The sequence below is a fragment of the Pteronotus mesoamericanus genome, unplaced genomic scaffold, assembly GCF_021234165.1.
Source record: "Pteronotus mesoamericanus isolate MK-2021 breed Mesoamerican mustached bat unplaced genomic scaffold, CSHL_Meso_final scaffold_651, whole genome shotgun sequence".
In the NCBI taxonomy this organism is placed as follows: Eukaryota; Metazoa; Chordata; class Mammalia; order Chiroptera; family Mormoopidae; genus Pteronotus; species Pteronotus mesoamericanus.
This window is the reverse complement of record NW_026555325.1, coordinates 25,826,695-25,843,620: the sequence shown is the minus strand read 5'-3', so window position 1 is coordinate 25,843,620 and position 16,926 is coordinate 25,826,695. Positions and strand designations below refer to the sequence as shown.

The window sequence follows — 16,926 nt, the reverse complement described above, 5'->3', positions numbered from 1 at the left end:
GCCCGCTCGCCTCGCGCTTCCCTTTCTCCCCCTCCAGCTCCGCGGGCTCCGTGCGCCTCTCCCTCGCGGTCCTCCCGCTGCCCGTCTCTCGCCACTGCCCGCCTCTCGCCACTGTCTCCCGTCTGCTCTCCCTCTCGGCAGCCTCCGTCTCTTTCTCCCTCTCTCCTTTGAAAACTGATCTTTGGCTCTTAGTGTGAAAGTGATTTGAATTTGGCTCGGCGGCGCTCTGCGCCTGCGCTCAGCCTCTGGCATGCTGGCTCCTTCCAAGCAGCTGTTTTGGGTTTGAAATTCCAACATGGCAGAGGCTGCAGTCCGTCTTCCCTTCAAAAACTTGGAATGATTTCAAATCATAGGCACCTTCACTTAACCCAAGCTTCCATTCATCAGCAAACACATCGGATCGATGCTACGCTAACCTATCGGCTTTTCGCTCCGCGCGTTCAGGTAAGAGGAGCTTCGTAGTTTTCTACCATCTGTTTAAATTTGTTTTTGTTTTTGTTTGTTTTATTTTAAAAGAATATAAATAAATCCAAGACCTGTAATAAAAAGAGATCTTCGAGTTGTGTCGTAACCATTAAATTTAATTTGCACTCGTTTCTATTCTGTACGCCAACCTGCTGTCTAATTTCTCTGTACAAAGTAGCCCTGAAACATTATAATACATATTTTTGCTGCTTAATCATTGAAACAATAGTGTGGGATTAAGAGTTCGCGATGGCAAGAATCTCGTTTTCCGCTATATTGGGCTTACTTGCTACTATCTTTTTACTTCAAAAATAAAAAATAAGAAAGCGGAGCCATAGGGTGGGGCTAGACTTTCTTCGGGAACTAACTTCTAAGTAAATAAGAAGTGTAAATAAGGATCTTGCACACACAAAAAGTTGAGGTTAAATTACAATCTCGTGGCTGGGGGAACGTGAAAATGTCAGCAGATCGGTTGCAGAAAAATGTAAGCACATCATCTTGGAGGGGGTACAGCGTGGTGGGCGTATTGTTGGCAAGGAACGGGAGAGAAAGATGTATAATTTAATGGTATATACAATCCACTGATCCTATTACCATCCTCCCCGGAGCTCTTGTTAGTTTCAATGGGAGTGAGTGAAATTGACATGGACTTGCATTCCTGGTCCTGTGCTTTTTTTCCTTTCTTTCTTCTCCTGTGATCTGAGATCCCCTTTTTGTTGATGTTGCTTTCCCCCTTAATTATATGCATGTAGGTTAAATGAATACCTGACGAAAGGGCCCACGTTTCAAGGCAGTGACATTTGATAGCTGAGAGGAAAAGTGGCTTTAATGAAAAGCAACCTTTGGAATTCCTGCTTGTGAGAAATCCAATTCAGCTTTTTGTGCTGCCAGCAAGAAATGATCAGTAGCACCAGTGTTTATGGTATGTCAGTTTTGGAATTTACTTCCTTTGCATCTAAATAGGAAAGACAAATTAAATAGCATGATCAAACCATTGAAGATTCTGCTTGGGAAGCAAATGCTCATGATATATAATTCCTTTTAAAAATATATGTATATTTTAACCTGTCCAAATGCTTGTTTATTTTTGCTATCACTTGTTTATATATTTCAGTTTTGATTACTAGATTACTGGAGTCCACTTTTATCGGTTTTAGCTGTAATCCCAAAGTTGCATGTTACTAGTAATGCACTATATAATCGCTGAAGTCAAATGGTATGTAAATTAGTTAAACTCAGTGTGGGGTTTTTTGGGGAGGGGGTTGGGTGGAGAGGGGAGAGGGGCGGGAGTGTGGGGAAAGACTGCTTACTAATGAAAGTATATATATGTACACACACAGAACTGGGTGAATTTTTTTTTTTCATTCTGTTAATGCAATTGGACTATCGGCTCTCTCAGTGATTGCACTTTATGGAGTAATCAGTTCGTCTGAGTGTGTGGGTTTTTTGGGGGGAGGGAGAGTGAGTTATGAAGGGATATCTTTTACATGAAAATAAAAATATATTTTGATTGCTTAAAGTCCTTAATACCTTTTAAGGAACAGTGGTAGCTTTTTTCTTTGCTTGCCATTCACTTGTCTGTCAGCGCTTTTTACTTTTAACCTGTGACAGAATTAAATAATCAGGCACTGAAATTTACTTTGTTTGAAATCGCTCTTTCCTCTTTCTTTTCAAAAAAAAAAAAAGGTCAGATAAATTGAGTGAGGGGGGTTTTCAATAGCTCTTGTGACCATGCCCTGTGTACACTTTGTGATATTCAATTAAGACTAAGAGGGAACAACAACAACAAAAAGATGCTAAAAGTATTTTGCATAACCAAAGGATAGGTCCACTTTAAACTGTTTCTTTTTTGTTACATTTACCCTGCCACCCTGCATTCACCCTGAGAAGAGAGAAAGAAGGAAAGGGAGAATATGAGAGAAACAAATAGCAGTGGGGCAAAGCTGCCAGAGGTCTGTAATGTGGCTGTGGTTACTGCTCTCTCATAACACAAATGTGAATACAAGGAAAGAGACTACAGGAGCGGATCCGCGACACATACACTTCTGGGTGGACTCTGGTGACTATCGAGCTAAACACACACCGCTCTTACACGATAGGAAGGATTTGATTGAATTTTGCATTTGGAACTTGTTGACTTTGAAGCGATCAATAAGAAGACTGTTTATTTTAGATGCACATAATTTGCCCTGAGAAATGTTTTAAGGAGGAGAGAGCACAGCTTTTCTTCCCCCGGAGCTGTTGGAGCGAATGGGATTGCCAGATGGGCGATTTCCCTCTGTGATGTTAAAGCTGTAATATATATTCAGAGCAGATTGGGCTGCTGCCTGTGATGAGGAGGATATTACATTTATAAATTTTAAATCGGAGCTCAGACAATGTGCTGAGAGCAGAAATTGGATGGTTTGACTGTTTACCTCATTGATACTTTAAATGTGATTTCTGGGTAGTAGTAATAATAATAATTGCAATAATATGTAAAAAACACATTGGGTTAGGCAGTCATATAATTCATGACATTTAAGAGCAGATTTAAGTGTGTAAATTGCCCCCCACCCAGGCTCTGCTTACTATTAAATAATAGTCATATAATTTATTTCCCAGACTGTTTAAATGCCTGTTGTGCAAATGATGTTCACTCAGGAGCTCTTTTATGATGTACTAGAATCCTGGGAGAAAAAGTTTACATATATATATGTCTATAGTGTAGACACTTGTGTATATGTATAAAGTGGCATTAATGGCCCCTATTTTGTAATTCTGTTACTCTGATTATATTTAGATTGTGTCTCAAATGTGTGGCCTAAAGGAACCAGAGCTACAAACCTAAAAGGCTGGAAAGTGGGCAAGTGCTGACACTCTGGCAGCTCTGCTGTTGCAAATTAAAAGTGTGTTGTGGTCAGGAAATGAAAGCTACAATGTCTCTTTTGAACAAGTCGTTTATCAAGAGAAACATCTATCAGGGACTGCCTTGTCACATTGATCCTCTAAAAGTTAGGTCCGAGGTGGAAGCTGCTTTGATGTTTTTGATCCTAAATTTAATACAACAGAAAAAAAGCAAGGATATTTTGACCAGAATGGATTTTTAAAAAATGTTTCCTGGAACCAAGAAGATCTATTTATTAGTATTGTACTATGTGTGAAGTTTTCTGGACACAGCAGTTGAAAGGTTGAAGGGGAAACCCCAGCCTTTATAGATGGCTGGTTGTTAAAATATACATTTATAGTGCATTCAGCTAAGACTGGCTTCTTGGTTCACATGGACATTTTGAGAATAGATTGCACTAAAGGGAAAATTATCTTGAAAGTGTGTTTTGGAGCAATTTGCAGAGATCAGAGTTTTCATCCATTCAAATTTGAGAGTGGCCCTCTTCCTTTCGTCCTTCTCTTTTAATCCTTCATTTCTATTTCCTGTCTTCATTACATGTGTGACACATTAGCTTTTATTTGGAACATAAACATTTTTCTATAAAAACCATCTCCCACAAACATGCTTGTTCACATCATCTCTATTGTTTATTAATTGTGCCTGTGGATGGTTATCAGTATAAACTACATGGACTCACAAGGCTCTCAGAACTTCAGCTTACAAATATAGGTAGGTAACAGATTAAATATGCTATGTATTCTGGAATACTGAATATGTTGCATGTGTTATTCAAATGTAAAAAGGTATTGTTAAGAAAATGGCCACGTTTAAAAAATGTGGTTTCTTTCTTTGTGTGTGTGTGTGTGTGTGTATGTGTGTGTGAAAGCTGTTAAAAGCAGCCTGCTTCATTTTGGAAGGCAAAGACATGAGAGAAGTGTTTCTTCTTGGAAACAGAGTTTTTGGATACTTGTCTTATACTGTTGGTGGCTACTTGCTAGTTCATAGGGGTCTATCAACAACTAGGCTGACAGACCACAAAGAGTGTGGTGGGAGTTTTGGGAAGTGTAATACTTGCTAATTAATCATGTCTGAAATGAAAGAATCATAGCAGGGTAATAAAGTCTCATTGTTGTTTTCCTGGAAGAGGCTAAGACTTCTGTTTGGAAGCTGTATGTGTGAGTTGACTTGCTTTTCTCTTCTTAAAAAGACAGTTTGTAGGGTCTCTTTGGATTTATTTCAGGAACCTTTTTCTTTTTTTTAAATGGAATAGTTTTCTTTCTCGTGGCTGTACCAAATCAGTGAGATTCTTAAAAATTGTCTCTGATATCTTCTGAGTGAAAACATAGAGTGTTTTTCTTTAGTTATACTAGACTCCAGCTGCTAAGTTTCCAGTACCATTTTTTTTCCATAAATAGAAAATCCTTTTTTTTTTTGTTTTTGTTCTTGTTAGGCAGGAATTTTGAAAATCTTTTTGTAGGCAAGGTACTTATGACAGGCATACAGATATACAGGAGAGCAGAAATTTCACTAATTTTTAGATAGCACAAGAGTATTGGCCAGAGGGGAGAAAAAAAGTAGTATTTCCAAGAATCTGTAGAGAAAATCTTTAGAAAACTTGAGATTTCTAACAGAGTTTAAAATATTAGCTACCTGAGAAGATGAATAATAGTATTATAGGGAAATTCTTTTTTCCTCACTGAATTTTGTGGTATCACCTTTTAGAATTTAGTGTCTTTATTGTCATTTTAATTTCATCTTTATTATATATTTTTCCACTCAGTCCCCTTCTCTACCCCCTGCCCCTCAGCAATCACCACACTGTTGTCCATGCCCACGGGTCCTTTTTCCTTTTTGTTCAATCCCTCCACCCCCTCACCAGCACCCCCCGCAGCTGTCATCTTGTTCCCCATCTATGAGAGAGCCCAAAAGTTTATAGTGTCTGTAACATTTTTCAAAATTTGTACCTCAAGGTGAAGATGGGTATGCTAATGATTCCCTATTTTTGTCTGTTTAGATGTCCTGAATGATTGCCTCACTAAGTAATCAGTTTCAGTGGTCCCAAATCAGCAGAATTGCTATGTGTATTTGAAACAATTGCAGGCTCTTAGTTTTGTACTTTCTAGTTTGTTCCTAGAGACTGGCTTAATAGAAATGTTTACTATTTTGCTTTTGATCAATACGTTCTTGAGCACATATGTCACATACTACTTTTATAAAGTACCACATTTATTGTTGTAGAGCTAATAAATTTAATTACCAGGAATTTAAATTGATTTATAAATTTTGATTGAGAAAAATTGTTCTGCAGACATTTGTGTGAAATATTGACGAATGCTACTGATCAATAAGACTTGATTAATCAGCATATAAGCTTTTATATCTTGAGTCATCGATAGAACAGAATAAATGGCACAGGAAACAATACAAAATTTGTTTTCAGTGAAAAAAATTAATGTAATTGTCGCTTTCTTTTGGGATATACAAAAGCTAATGTTTTATTAAAATCAATTAAACTTAGAAAATATTTTTAGGTACTACTTGGAAGATTGCAAGTCCAAAAATTATTCCACTTTTCAATGATCTCTTACCTCTATCACACACACACACCACAGATGCATTCTATCTAAAGTTTTTGTCTGTTAAAAATGAAATACTTTTTTTTGAAAGACTGAAAAATTCCTGTTTATCAAGTACTTTTCATGGGTGGATTTTACAACTGTATTACTTTTTCCCCCTACACTTACCTTTTTATTATTAACTTTCCACTTAACTCAGGGTAGACACTACAAGCATAGGGGCCCTGACATGATTGTTGATTAGTGATCGTTTTGATATTTTTGATGGTATCATTTAAATGGCAATGGTACTTGATGCTTACTACCAGAAATGCAGATAGTGGAAATAAGGGGTAGGCAAGAACAGGGTAAGAATAAATTGAACTGATAAGTTTGAAACAAATCAAAAGCAGGTGGGTATGCTGAGCTCCCTTAGGGCAGCGCCACAGACGCGAGCTCAGGACGCTCTGCCTCACCCCAGCACAGGCATGCGCTACCTGTTGACGATAGCCTTCGCCGAGAGACTGAGGCAGCACAAAAGACAGGTGATCAGAAACCACCCAAACATGAGATATCATATGGCACTTTCTGTTAATAATATTTACATATTTTATGCAACAAATCTGCTTGTTGTCTTGTTACTTGAATATTGACACTTTACTTAACATTGCATATGGTAGGCTGTCGTTTCAGGGTGTGTTAGAAGCAGTAAATTCAAAGGAGAATTTTAATCAGACATTTATGTTAAGTATAAATATAATAGATATGTTTGCTTATATTTAAGCTACTATGATTTTCACAAAGCATAGATAGTATCACTGCCTCCAGTCATTTTTACAACTGATACACTTTGAAAGTAGAATGATGATTTACTATATGGAAGCCCAAAGTTAAACTTTTTGAACACTGCAACCCAACTTAAGTATGTATGTTTTTATAGTAGGAAATCTTTTTTAGAAAGTATTTTAAAAATAATTTTGGAAAATTTGTGGCTTGTTAGGATTTTATTCCCATTTTTATATCATGAGAAGCTTTTATTAAAAGTTATTAGTGATATGTAACTTAGAAAGAAGATTTTTTCTTTTTTTTACTACAGAATATATCGTGTATGGTACCTATAAAGTGTCTTTTTTCCCCAGTATCTGAATGTTGAAAGTAGCTTTACTCAGTTGTTCTATTCCATTTGTGGATATATTTCTGACAAGAGAACAGAAACTAAATTTTACTTTGCCCACCAGAAAAAAAAAATCTCATTTTTCCCAATTCAGCTACTGTTTGCATTATGTCAATTGGATGCTTTTTAAGCAAGTGAAAATTGATTAAATGCCATATACATATGACAGTCAACTCATCTGAGAATGAGTAACCTCTACTTGCATGCTGTGTTTTGTAAGGAAATATTCATGGAAACAATAATATTCAAAATAATTTTTTACAGTAGCGTAATGTAAAGCCATTAATTTCTAGATGTTGCTGTAAACTTTTTGCTGTTCTTTTTTTATCCTCAGCACACATTGTCACTTTCACCTAGGACTGGCTGTGCGATTCTCGTACTTGCTGCAAAATTCAAATGTGGGGCACCTTGTTAAAAAATTATTAAGAATTTGAGACAGCATCAGTGGAGCATGAAACCAAGTATAGGGCCCTTCTGTGTGTGGGACCCTGTGGGTCTGCAGAGGACTTGGGGCAACGAAGCTAGCCCTGTCTTCACGGCCCACAAACTTTTATCTAGGGCCTGCTTTATGGAAGTCACTGGGTTTCCTACTTAGAGACAGAGTGTTCCACAATGATTCCATGTGCCACTGTCTAAAGAGACACTAAAGCTTGATAAGGAAGAGAATTGATGGGAAAATGGATCCTTAGGTAGCTTCTGCTCTTTATGTACGTGAAGTGGTGACTTAAATATTTTCCTTTATCTCATGTTTCCTTTTGTTTGATATGTACTCCCATATAGCACATGAAGTTTTGCAAATATTCTTCAAAGAAACTCTGTATTTCATAATTGTTTGCACATAGGTATATACTTACATATGGATTCTTCAGACACAGGATGACGGGGAAGGGGGGAGCATTTTAGGAAGATGTGTGGGAAGAACCCGGGAGTTTCTCTGTTGGCATGCACCAACACTGCCACACCTGTTGTCAAGCACAAGTAAAGTAAGTCTTTTTATTGTGGAATCTCAGTTATCTAAAAACATAGAAAATCCAGATTACTGAAAAATAAAAACACTACTCTGAGTGCTAGTCAGGGAAAAAGGGCAAACACACGCAAAAAAGTGTCTTATTATAATGGTAGCAGTCTTGATGTTTTGACACGAGAAAGTGTCATTGTAGTTCTAAAAACATGTGGTAACAGATGTGGTACAGATAAAATGTAACTTTTCATATAAATAGAATATAACTGTGCAGTATGTTATATTCAGATTGTGAACTTGGTTTCTGAACTTGAATTGGAATAACCCCTTCCCCCCTAGCAATGTAGCCCCCTCTATGACTTCTTTCCCCTTTGGTGTGAACGTTCTGTGTTGATGGATGGACAAAACGATTATGTTGTTGCTTCCTGAGATGCTTCTCAATGAGATCAAGCTTCATATTGAGATACCTGAAACTAAGTTTTGAAGTCAAACAGCTTTTTCAAATCAAAACTGAGATACGGTGGAATGTCCAGCAAGTAATGGATCTGAGTGCACTTGAAGTTGCACCATTTATTTTCAAAAGATATTTCTCACATCAGATGACTCTGCCAGGAAGGGAAATATCAAAGACCTCAGAAAAGTAACCATCCATTTATGTAATCCAAGACTGGAGTGAGGGCGGGGGCCTTTAAAGATATTTCTGAAGAAGACAAAATTGAACTTAGTTTGAATGCCTTTAGACGTCATGGAGAAAAATACTATATATGAGACCCCCTAAAAAGAAAAAATCTTTGCCCTGTGTAATAACAAGGCATTGCTCTCTCAGTTGATATGTACTTTAATGAAAGAAGGCTTGAAAATAAATATTACAACAGTACCCCTTTTAAACATAAATTCACCCCACTGTTTTGGAGTCATTTGCATTAAAGACATTGTAAATGTGAAATATTTTATTAAGTAGTTAGCCACAATACATTTTTTAAGTGAAGCTTTTTAAAAAAATATTTATTGATTTTTAGAGAGAGAGAGAGAAACATCAATTCGTTGTTCCACTTATTTTTGGATTCATTGATTGATTTGCATCGGTGCCCTGACCAGGGGTTGAACCCACAACCTTGGCATATCAGGAGGATGTAGTAACAAACTGAATACCCGATCAGGGCCACGGTACATATTTTTTAAATATTTTTATGTTATATAACCTATCTACAAATTCTGTAATATAATTTAAATTGTGACCCCTCCCCCCCTACCATCTATCATAGAGTATGTTGTATTTTCATAGTAAGTGTTTGGCTTTAAAAAGGATTAAACCAGGAATCTTGGTAAATACGTGGCGATATAGTGCATTGGTGTGCCCCAAATAGCTGCTTTATTTCTCTTCTTTTCACTTCTCCCTTTTCGTTTCAAATTGAAGTTAAGAATGCAAACTCTTTTTCTTACATCATATACCAGAGTGATGGTACCTTATAAATCTTGAATTAGGTCTGATTCACTGATTTTAATCTAACAAGATAATTATTCTGAATAGTTTAAAAGACTCCTTTTAAGAAAGAAGGCATTTTCATTACAACCCCCATTTTAGATCAAACAAAGACAACTAAACAAAGTACTATTACTCTTTAAGCTTAATAAGTCAATACTTTTAAACTTAAGTATATAGATGAAGAAATAATATCCGTAGGGCATAGGAGTAGGGCATTCTTATTGTGTGTAATCTTTACATGTTTTAATAAATTTTACTGCTAGGAATTACATGGATCTAAAGGGATCTTTTAAATAAAAATTATAGTTTTGGTTAACTACATGGAGCAAGCTCTTGTGCATGTGCACAGATACATTTCCTTGTCAAGGTATCGATGTCAGGAACGCTTTTGGTATTTTCTTTATGAGTAATTAGGTTAAAGGGGTTAGTTAGAAAATGTATCCTTTCCTGGAAAATGAAAAATCACATTCAAGCAGAAGTAAGAGTAGAACATATTAATGAATTTAAGCACTTAAAAAGATATTTTATGAGTCATTTTTAAAGAATAATACCCAATATGTAACTTGTTAGGAATAATAGCCATTTTTTACTTTTTAAAGCACATCTGTATTAAAACTGACTTTCTGTTCATGAGTCACAAATCTGGAGTCAATTTTAGGCCCAATTTACAAAAGATGTGGGTCTAATCCTCCTACCCCACCCCCTTCTGTGGTATCCTAGCCAGTAGTATTGATGCAAAGTTCTCCTTTAAAGAGATATTTTCATTTGCATTATTCAGAAGATTAAGCAGCATTTTTGAGTGGAATGCTGATATGACCCAAATATATCCATGGGGATGCCAAATGGTCAGTATCCTTGTCTGACCAATTAGAAGGATAAAACATCACCAGCTTTGGAATTTTATATCTGTACATGAACAGTGCTTTTTCCTTCTCTGGGAAGATGTTAAATGTACTAAGAATGTACATTTAAATGATGTGTTTCATAATTGGAAAAATTTTATAATTTTAAGAACAGTAATCAACTAGTCATCAGTATGAATTTACTTGTCAATGTTAAAATAGTATAGCATTGAAGAATCTTATTCAGAAATAGAAGCTTAGACTGAGGTAGTGTCTTTCTAGAAGGAAAAATTCAGTATATATGCACAATTCCTTTGGGGATTTTTTTTTTTGAACAGGAGTATGAAGTCTCTGTCAATAATATTTAAGCAGTCAAAGTATCAGGAAAAAATGTAGTATTGAAAGTTCTTTATCATGCTTTGTTCTTTTAGTAAGTCCTCAGTGAATGCATACAAGGCATTAATGCTTGTTTTCTTTTTATTTTTGTCTTATTTCGTTTTAGCCTCAAACTAAAAAGATCCTATGGGGAAACTATTTTGTTCTGTTTGTTTTAAGAAATAACCAGTGAGAACAGTACATGTGGTATAGGTTTGTTTATAATGATGGGCAAAAATCCCCAATTTTACCCCATATAATTCTATTTCCTTGAAATCTATTGTACTGTACTGGAGTGCCACTATTACTAAGCTATCATCTGGGAGGTGTTGTGATATGTAATTATAATGCACATATGTACCTAAAATACATATATTTTTTATATTTGCCTATAATCTCTACCAGCCATCTCTGCAGATAGCCCAGTGCTACATGGCAGGGAGAAAAAGGTTTTCTTCCTGTGTTTCACTGTTTGCAAACTCATCAAGAACCTTGATGCCTCAAATATCCTCCCACTTTACCTATGCCTGTGTACTGTTTTTAGGGGTTGAGTGTTTTTTGTTTTTGTTTTTATTTTTGGTATTTATCTATAGGGCTGGTTATTACTTGATCATCTGGAAAATCAAATTTCTGGAGCCACTGGAATATGATATTTAGATCAGGAGGAGGTAGTTTGCATTAATTAAGAGGGTATTGAGTTGTTTGATGGGAGGAAAGTACAGCAACAGTTTTTGGCATGGACAAAAGGTGAAGACATCTCGTGGGAGTGGGGAAATAGCTAAAGGAAAAAGAAATTAGGGAAAAAGGTAAGGACTGTTTGCATGTGACTGTTGCTAAAAATAATATTGACAATTTAAGAATATATGCACGCCTGTGTTCATTGCAAAATTACTTAAAATAGCCAAGATTTGGAAGCAGCCCAGTTGTCCATCAGTGGATGAGTAGATTTTAAAAAAGCAAAACAAAATTCTGGTACACTTACACAATGAAATACTACTTGGCCATTAAAAAGAAGGAAATTTTACCCTTTGTGGCAGCATGGATGGACCTGGTGAACATTATGCTAATTGAAATAAATCAGTCAGAGAAAACAAGTGCCATATGATTTCACTTATATGTGGAATCTTAGGAACAAAATGAACAAGCAAAATAGAGACAGACTCATAGATAGAGAGCAGGCTGACAGCTGTTGGCAGGGGTGGGGGGTTGAGGGCTGGGTGGAGGGTGTGGAGAGATTGAGCAACAAAGAAAAAAGAAAAATCTCATGGACACGGACCACAGTGTGGTGGCTGGCAGAGGCTGGGGGCGAGGAGAGCTGGGGGAGGGTATGGGGGGATAAAGGGTGATGGGAGGAGACTTGACACAGTGCAGTGTACAGATAAAGTGTGGTGGAATTGTGCACCTGAAACCTGTATAATTTTGTTAACCAGTGTCACCCCAATGAATTCAATAAAGGGGGGAAATAAGTAAAATCTGAGTAAAATTATATGAGAAAACTGATCATTTATTAAGGATTAGTGACTAATACATATTAAATAACACTGTACCGTAAAGCACTGCAATCTAAAGGAAATACATTCTCAATTTTTAAATGGCAGGTTCTACATCAAATCTTGAATATATGGAATTTGTAATCACACCAGTTAAACCAATTATTCTCCCCTCTTTCCCCCATAATTAGAAAAAGTATAAAAATATACCTGTCTTTAAAGATGATTCATATTTCTCAGACTCTTTTCTCTCTCAGCACACTCAATTTGGTTAGGCCACAAATGAAGTTACAAAAGAAAATCCTTTGAGGATTGGGGTATATCATTTTTAAGGCTTCTTTTGGAAAATTATAAGGAGTTCAAGTCATTAAAGTAGATAGTTGTATAATTTGATTTGATTTGAGCAAGGATAAATTTTATGTATCTATAAATGCTAGCTTGTATCTTAACAACGAAAACCAAACAAACAAAAAATCTTGCCGAAGCCCTATCTCAGACCAGTTAAATGGAAGCTGGGGAGATAAACAATTTCTTTCAAACTCGCCCAATGATTCTGATATAAAGCTGGGATTGAGAACCACTTCTCTGAACAAAAATGTATACATGAGATCTTAAACATTTTGGCTAAAAAAATCATTCCTCCTGGTTTGAAATAATAAAAACTACAGATATCTATTCAGAATTGAATGTACTAATGATATATACTAGAGATAGTTCATTATCTGGCTAAAATTCAACAATGATTTATGAAGCATCCTGAGAACATTGCCACCATGCTGGAGGAGTAACTCAGGAAACTGGCAGTGGTGAGAACTGTCAGTAGAAGTCAACAGTCTTATCATGTTTATGACCTTTAGTAAGTCACTCGACCTTTCTGAGCTTTGGTTTACTTTTTTATAAAAGGCAAGTTTATCACATGACTCTTAGGATTTTTTCCAGTTCTATATAATCCATGACTGCTTGGTCTTGGACTAGTGAGCTTGAGTAACTTGGACTAGTGAGCTTGACCAGCCACTGGTCACCTTGCTAGTGACCAGTGGCTGGTAGAAAAGATGATTAAGAATTTCCAGAAATTGTCTTGATAACAAGGAGGGAAGCCCAAGGACAATTTGTCACTTTGTTAAGCCCTTCAGGAGGTATGGTAACCATTGATTAAATATGCTAACTAATTGGTTACAAGCAATGTGTCAGCAATTCTTATATCTTGAGAGCTGATGAGTATTACTCAGCCAATGCTTTTTCCCTGTAAGTGATATAAATAGACTGACAAGCACATTTACTTAAGCAGTAGTGGAGTTAGGAACTTCAAATCCACACACACACACACACACACACACACACACACACATTGTGTGTGTGTATATATGTAATAGATTAGTATGAAAGTTGGATCTTTATCAAACCAAAAGCAATTCCTTGTGTTATCTATTATATTCCTCGCTAGACTTTCTTCATCTTCTTCTTACACCTTGGAATGCTCTTTGCCACCTGTTGAAACCATACCATAACTTTGATAGCCACTTCAAATGTTGCATCATCTCTGTAAACTTCCCTGAGACCCCCAATCAGGGTCCATTTCTTGATATTCCCTAAGCACTTAAAAAAATCTCCTTTCAATACTTTGCCATGATTTTTCTTCTACTGTAGATTGCTGGGCATTTACATTTCTCATTTATGAAATTATAAACTCTCTGAGAAAAAACCACGTTGAATTCATTTCTTTTTTATTTTTAATCTCTTTCCTGTACAGTGCAAGACTCATAATAGGTATTCAATAAATGTTTGGTGAGTTGAATTGATAAAGTGTAGGAGACTGTCACTTGGTTAATTTTTTATTACTCTTAGTTTTAAAAAGTTGGAAGATGCTTTTAAAAATATTTAAGGAACAATTATATTAAAATTGCATGTTTCACTTAAGAATGAAATTCCTATATTCTTCATGTAATTTAATTACCAAGAAAGACTTTATAACCTTGAAAAATAGTTTTTATGATTACCTGAAAAAAAAAAGCTTGTAGTCACTTACTCTATTTTTATATCTCTGAATAGGAGAGCATTTAAACTGTTTTATAAAGGCAGGACATTATAGTATCTTTAAAAAATTTTAAAAAACAAAAATCTATACTCTATTTGATTATAGGCAGTAACAAATGGCTTCAAATCACTAAGCTCTCCATATTTAAATGTTTTCCTTTTTGTGTTTTCTATCAGAAATATTTGAAGGTTTCGAGTCATAAAATATTAGTTGAGGAGTCCAAATCAGCCTCTTACCAACATAGGGTTGATTGACAGTTGGTTATTTAGCTTTTAGTTGAACATAGGAAATCAGCGCCTCCTGAGGCACATCTTTCTATTTTGTTCTTTCTCCAATGAGTAGGTGGTGTGCAAGTATGTGCTCAGCAGTACTCAAAACAGATTTCCCTGGCAACATGATGGTGCTTTTGGTAATAGGATGTGAGATGCAACCTAGCTGATCTACAGTTGATGTGATAACTTTTGTTGACTCTGTAGTTTGTGAATATTTTTTAGTACATTTTAACTGGCATATAGAATAAATATTTGTTCTATATTTAGTGTCTCACACTGTTAATTTATTTTGTACTAAATACTGGGCAGTAAACAACTTAGCTTGGGTTACACCCAATGACCCTGTCTTCTAATGGTTCAGTTGCATTACCAGTTTGGTTTGTGTGCTTGTGGAAGGGTCAGTTTCTTTTTCAAACTTGTCACTCACGTTACAACAAATAGCATTACAAAATTTTCTAACGGAAATTCAATTTGACCAAATGTTGAAATCGTAATGAGTTAGTCGACAGTATTTTACAAGGTTTCTATGTTATATTTGTGTATTTGAACATAACAATTGATGTATCAGAGAACAGCCCTTGTTCATAAGGCTTCATGAAAGAACTCAAACAACACCCCCCCCCCCCCGCCAAAAAAAGCGGCTCTGCTGTCATCCTTTTAAAAACACAATTTTACTAAGGAAACTGATAACCCTTGCTGAAAACTCAGTAGTTTTCTTCCAATTTGGGCTCTTCAGATTTGAAACTTCTGGATACTATCTTACCACTTCATGTTGAAATCTAGATTGGACTCCCTTTGCATAGAAGAAAATATCTACAGGGCTGACTTTTGAACCTAGATTATTACAAAGATATGCTATAAAGTAAGCTACAGTTGACAAATGTTGCTTAGGTAATTGCATGCAAACACTATATCTTCATCAAAGAGTTTCAGTAGTAAAGAAGGATAGTACATTGGAGGTACAATAATAAAGATTGTAAAGCTTTATGTTAAAAGTTAACAAAAGCATTTTTGCAGTTTAACTGCAACAATCTATTTAGCTTCTTTGTTAAATCTACTCTTCTGGTTTCCTGGAAAGCGTTCATACACTTCAAGAAAACTAAAATTATTTAAACGTAGGTTAAAATCCATGAAATTTAAAGTAATGATTATGAATTGTAAAAACTTTATGATGGTGACTTGCCAACAATGAAACTAAGGCAAGGAAAGATTTAAAAGACATGGGCTTAAAATTCTCCCTGGTTCATGAGTAGAAATTTGTGGGGCTTTAAACTCAAGTGAAAATATGTATGCAGATTCTTCACACCTAAAATGTCAGCCATTTTTACTTTGGTCCTCTCGTAGAGGAAGATGGGGTGATTGCCTAGAGAGTATAGTGATGTAAGTTGGTGGCCACAAAAGAGGAGCCATGGTTACAAGCCATTGGTCAACAGTTTATATTCTTGCCCCTCTTCGTTTTCTTGCCCTCAGAAGCATAGCTGACAGTTTTAGTAATTGAAATTTTTGTTAGGTCTAGGTGTGGCAGTTCTTAAAGAATAAGATGTTTATTTGTCCTCTAGGCTTAAAGTCTGATATGAAAATTAAAATAATTTCAAGTGAATACAGCTCTGTGTGTGTGCGTGCACATGTGTGGATTCAGTAGAGTAACCCATGAAACAGGTGACAGCATTGATAGCTCCTTCATTCCGAGTGGACCAATGGTAGCTCTAATCAGACACCATCTAAGTGAGCCAATTTAAATCTTGCTCCAGATTCTTAACTAAGTGGCCCAGGAGGTGGCCCAGGAGCTGGAACTTATTTGTTCCTTAGAGATAGGTTTGGCATAGTATTTAGTTCAAGATCAGTAAACTTCACTAACAAGAAGTTAGTTAAAACTAAAATTAAAAATGGATATTAAGGTCACTCTAAAATGTCATTATGTGCATGAAGAGAAATTTTTAAATGGATTCTTTTGGTTAGAATAAAAAAGTAATCACAAATAAGCCACTGAAAATTTGCTTTTCTGATAAGATTGTTTTCTTTGAGTGACTGACCATGCCTTCTTTTAGCACTCAGTCTTTGTCCAAGGTTTAGTTTAGTCATGCATATGTCCTTGAAAAAAATGGAGCATCTTTCACAACATTTTGTACAAGTGAAATCAGATACTGGTTTTTATTGCAGAACCAAGCCTACAAATGTTTCTCTTTAAAGACATTTTTTAATAGAAACAGTAAGGTATAAATCATTTAAGCAATTACCTGGACATTGTGGAAATGGGGCTCGGCTTGTTCTGTAGCCCCAGATGTTTCCAGATTCCAGTAATAACCTGGTCCAGATATTTACAGCTTAATTTTCTGTGCATGTGTACTTGTCCTCAAATGGCTCCTATTTCCTATTTTCTGTTGGACAACTGGGCCACTTAG

General features: G+C 35.9%; 1 protein-coding gene across 2 annotated transcripts in view; it reads left to right on the top strand.

Annotated features, from left to right (window-relative positions):
* Positions 1 to 357: 357 nt before the first annotated feature.
* Positions 358 to 16,926, top strand: part of FIGN (fidgetin, microtubule severing factor) — a 116,773-nt gene continuing 100,204 nt past the window's right edge. Inside the window, exons 1-2 of one of the 2 annotated variants that reach the window (XM_054562545.1) lie at positions 358 to 444; positions 1,218 to 1,387. In XM_054562545.1, coding sequence (XP_054418520.1) covers positions 1,363 to 1,387 — 25 coding nt within the window. In that variant the 5' untranslated portion in view covers positions 358 to 444; positions 1,218 to 1,362. The remainder of the gene's footprint in view (positions 445 to 1,217; positions 1,388 to 16,926) is intronic. The other variant, XM_054562543.1, reaches the window with a different exon arrangement.